The 3,228-nt window shown below is 39.1% G+C and overlaps 1 protein-coding gene across 1 annotated transcript; it reads right to left on the reverse strand.

Annotated features, from left to right (window-relative positions):
- Positions 1 to 876: 876 nt before the first annotated feature.
- LOC308373789 (heme-binding protein 1-like) lies at positions 877 to 2,004 on the reverse strand (the record flags this gene model as incomplete). The annotated part of the gene is made up of 4 exons (XM_080849427.1): positions 877 to 1,051; positions 1,307 to 1,472; positions 1,624 to 1,750; positions 1,882 to 2,004. 4 exons carry the CDS (start codon positions 2,002 to 2,004, stop codon positions 877 to 879), a joined length of 591 nt encoding a protein of 196 aa, XP_080705553.1.
- Between the last annotated feature and the right edge of the window lie 1,224 nt (positions 2,005 to 3,228).

The raw sequence follows: 3,228 nt of genomic DNA on the forward strand, positions 1-3,228 counted from the left end.
GTGAAATAGAGTGCATTGAAAGGAAGAGATTATTTCTGTTATCCCTGTTGAAAAATACATGAATAGTAATTATGTATGATAACCAGAGGATACGCTACATATAAACTGCATCCTGCACCTGGGGATCCTGAGCAACACTATAAAATACAATTAATACTGTAGTTTGTCTGAGCCTAGTAGTGAACTTGTTGTTTCGACTGTACAGGAAGTGCTTTGAGGAGGAAAGCAATACACCATTTACTATTAGGCTCCATCTGCTGGTGTAAAGTGGTCTATGCTTGGTGTAGTCGATCCATCCATGTGGTTATACCTCAAAAAAATATTATTCAAAATAACATGAACATGAAACTGTGTTTTAGCCAAAAAGGAGTCCTCACTGGAGGGAGTCATATCACAATCCATTATACAATCTTTTGTCAAGTTGTTATACTGATTAGTTTTTCTGACCAAGGTCAGGTCTGATCTGACATGTCAGCTCATTGTCAGTTTGTCAGCACACACCTCAATGCTGATGTTTCTGAGCAAACACACAAAACGATGTGTCGTCAGAGCCTCTCCTGAGCTCTGCTGATTTGTCCATGAGAATCTTTCAGTTTCACCAGCAAAAGGCCAATTGATTTAAGTTACAAAATGGGAAGAGTTGTAAAGGTAAACTGTACGTTTATATAAAAAGCATAAAGACATAATTTGAAGGAGAAGTGTTTTATAATCCACATTGAAGGGATGTGAAGACCTATGTGGAATGACAATGCTATGCCATTTGTATTCATCTCATTTATAGTTTTCTTTATTTTCCCATCAACTCAACTTTTTACACTTGCTACAATTGTGGGTCTCACTCAAACAATTCTAAACGCAACCCAACCCCAGGGACACTTAGTCTGCGAAGACCCAGATCTCGTTGTGTCGGTTAAACAGTCGCAAGGGGGGGTCGTACCCTGCAGCCACAAATCGGTCTGGCACGAAGCTCTTCCCTGCGGCCTCAATGGACTCCTTCAGCTTCTCGAAGTTCTCAAGCATATTAGTCTCTGTTGCCACCCCACCAAAACTCCTGATGAAGAAAAGGGCAAATACGAGAGGGAGGCAAAGATGAGGTCACAGTGTTGATGATGGAGGTAGTGTGTGCACTGGTGACTGAAAGTCAGGATGGAAATGAATTAATAAGAAAGATAAATAGGAGTTAAAGGACACAGACAGACAGACAGACAGACAGACAGACAGACAGACAGACAGACAGACAGACAGACAGACAGACAGATAGATAGAGAGAGAGAGAGAAAAAAATGTCCTGGGTGAAGACTCTTACCTCACGTAGACCGTGGCAGCGGGCATGTCTGTCTCCCTGATGGTGGCATCGTTAGGTTTGGGAAGGTGAGTGCCAACAGGGACTGGCCAGGACATAGACCCGTGATTCTTATCCTCATCCCCCTCCACTGAGAGAATCAAAGGCCATGGCAGGTTTACATTTTCCTCTGCAAACAAAGCAAGAGAACCGTCTCTGAACATTCAACTCTGATATCAGAGCATTTTTAACATACTTATCACCATGCCATGTCAATTAAGGAGAAAGTGTGTTAATAGATTTTCTTCAATAATAGATGTTATTAAGCAGATGACACATACTTCCCTCATTCTCTCCTTTCATGTAAAAAAAAAGCTTCAAAATGGCTTTTTTGACTTTCTCGTGGGTAGTGTTTCCAAGATCCACAGTGATCCAATGAGAAGCATCATAGAAGCGCTCTTCAAAGCCCTTTTTGAAAATAAGAAATACATTCCATTTTAATGCCAGTTTCACAAGTCAAATTGTTGTTTAAAAAAAGAATGACTCACACGATAAGATGTCTTCCACTGGTTATTATTGTAAATGTGAACGATCTTTACCTCATAGCTGTGAACAACGGTGAACTGGGGACAGTCTTCTCCATGGCAGAACCAGGGAGCCTCCCACCCTTGGACAGGAACCATGAAGAGAGGGAACAGAGCTATGAGCCTCTGGAACGTCATGGTCACACAGGCTCCAGGAACACTGACCAAAGAAGGCACTGAGCTCCGTCTGGAAATGAAGGGAGAACAGTGAGTTCAGTAAAGCTGTGTTGCTGTAATGAACTATAAAAAAATGGAAAATATCAGAGTTCCCTTAAGCTGTTGTTATCAACAGTGGTACAGGAGGTAGAGAAGTCGTTCAGTAATCAGAATGTTCGATTCCCTGTCAAAGCGTCCTTGAGCAACACACTGAACTCCTAATTGCTCCTGATGTACAGTGTGCCATCAGTGCAAAATATAAAATGTGAATACATCCTTGTAAGTCCCTTTGGATAAAAGCGTCTGCTAAAATGACGAAATGTAAATCAACAAGTGATAAATAGACAATGATACGTGTAATTTTTTTAATCTTTATCATCATTCTATTTTTATACTTACTATTTTCTCAGCAAAACAAAGTAGGCTACTGGTTCTCTTGAAAAAAAAAAAAACATGTACTTCAGATGAGATCTTAAAGTTTTGGATGAAAATGAGCTAATACACAGATTTTTTTTAGAAACTTACATACAACTATTCCAGAGGACAAACTTGACAGTGAAATAAAATCCAAAGTTACGCGTGTAAACAAGTAAGAACACAACATGGATAAATATAAAAACGAGTCACAATTCATATACGTTTCAGTTCAGTGAATGCATGATAAAGTAAACTATGAACTTTAGTCTGGCTAAACACATAAATTGCTGCACACAATTTGAGAGAAATTGGCTTTTTATGAGCATGGAGAAATAAGAATATATGTTTTTACAGTTTATGAAACATTACCATTACTGAAGGCATACAGATATGCAAACTAATTTAAACACACATGATCTTTCCCACCACCCAGGCTATTCACAATGTGCCTTGATAAATACAAGAATATACATTAAAATATAAAGTAGATCAATTAGCTGCCTGGCTTCAGTGGCGACAGGGTTGTTTGCCAGGCGAGTTTGTTGGCTGTTACAGGTGCAGTTATTTTGATAGGTATACATAGTTTAACAATGGACTCCTTATAGTCCTACTAGTACTTAACTCACACTTACAGAAGTTACATTCCTGCACCATTTTCTGCTAAATGGCTAAATGTCAATGTAATGACATGTATTTTAGATGCTTGGCTTTGCTTTACACGGAAACCCCAAAGTACCTCGAATTCTAAGATGAACAAATCTTATGTCATGTGATTGTTATTTAAGAGGA

This window comes from Sprattus sprattus (genome assembly GCF_963457725.1).
Source record: "Sprattus sprattus genome assembly, chromosome: 12".
Classification (NCBI taxonomy): domain Eukaryota; kingdom Metazoa; phylum Chordata; class Actinopteri; order Clupeiformes; family Clupeidae; genus Sprattus; species Sprattus sprattus.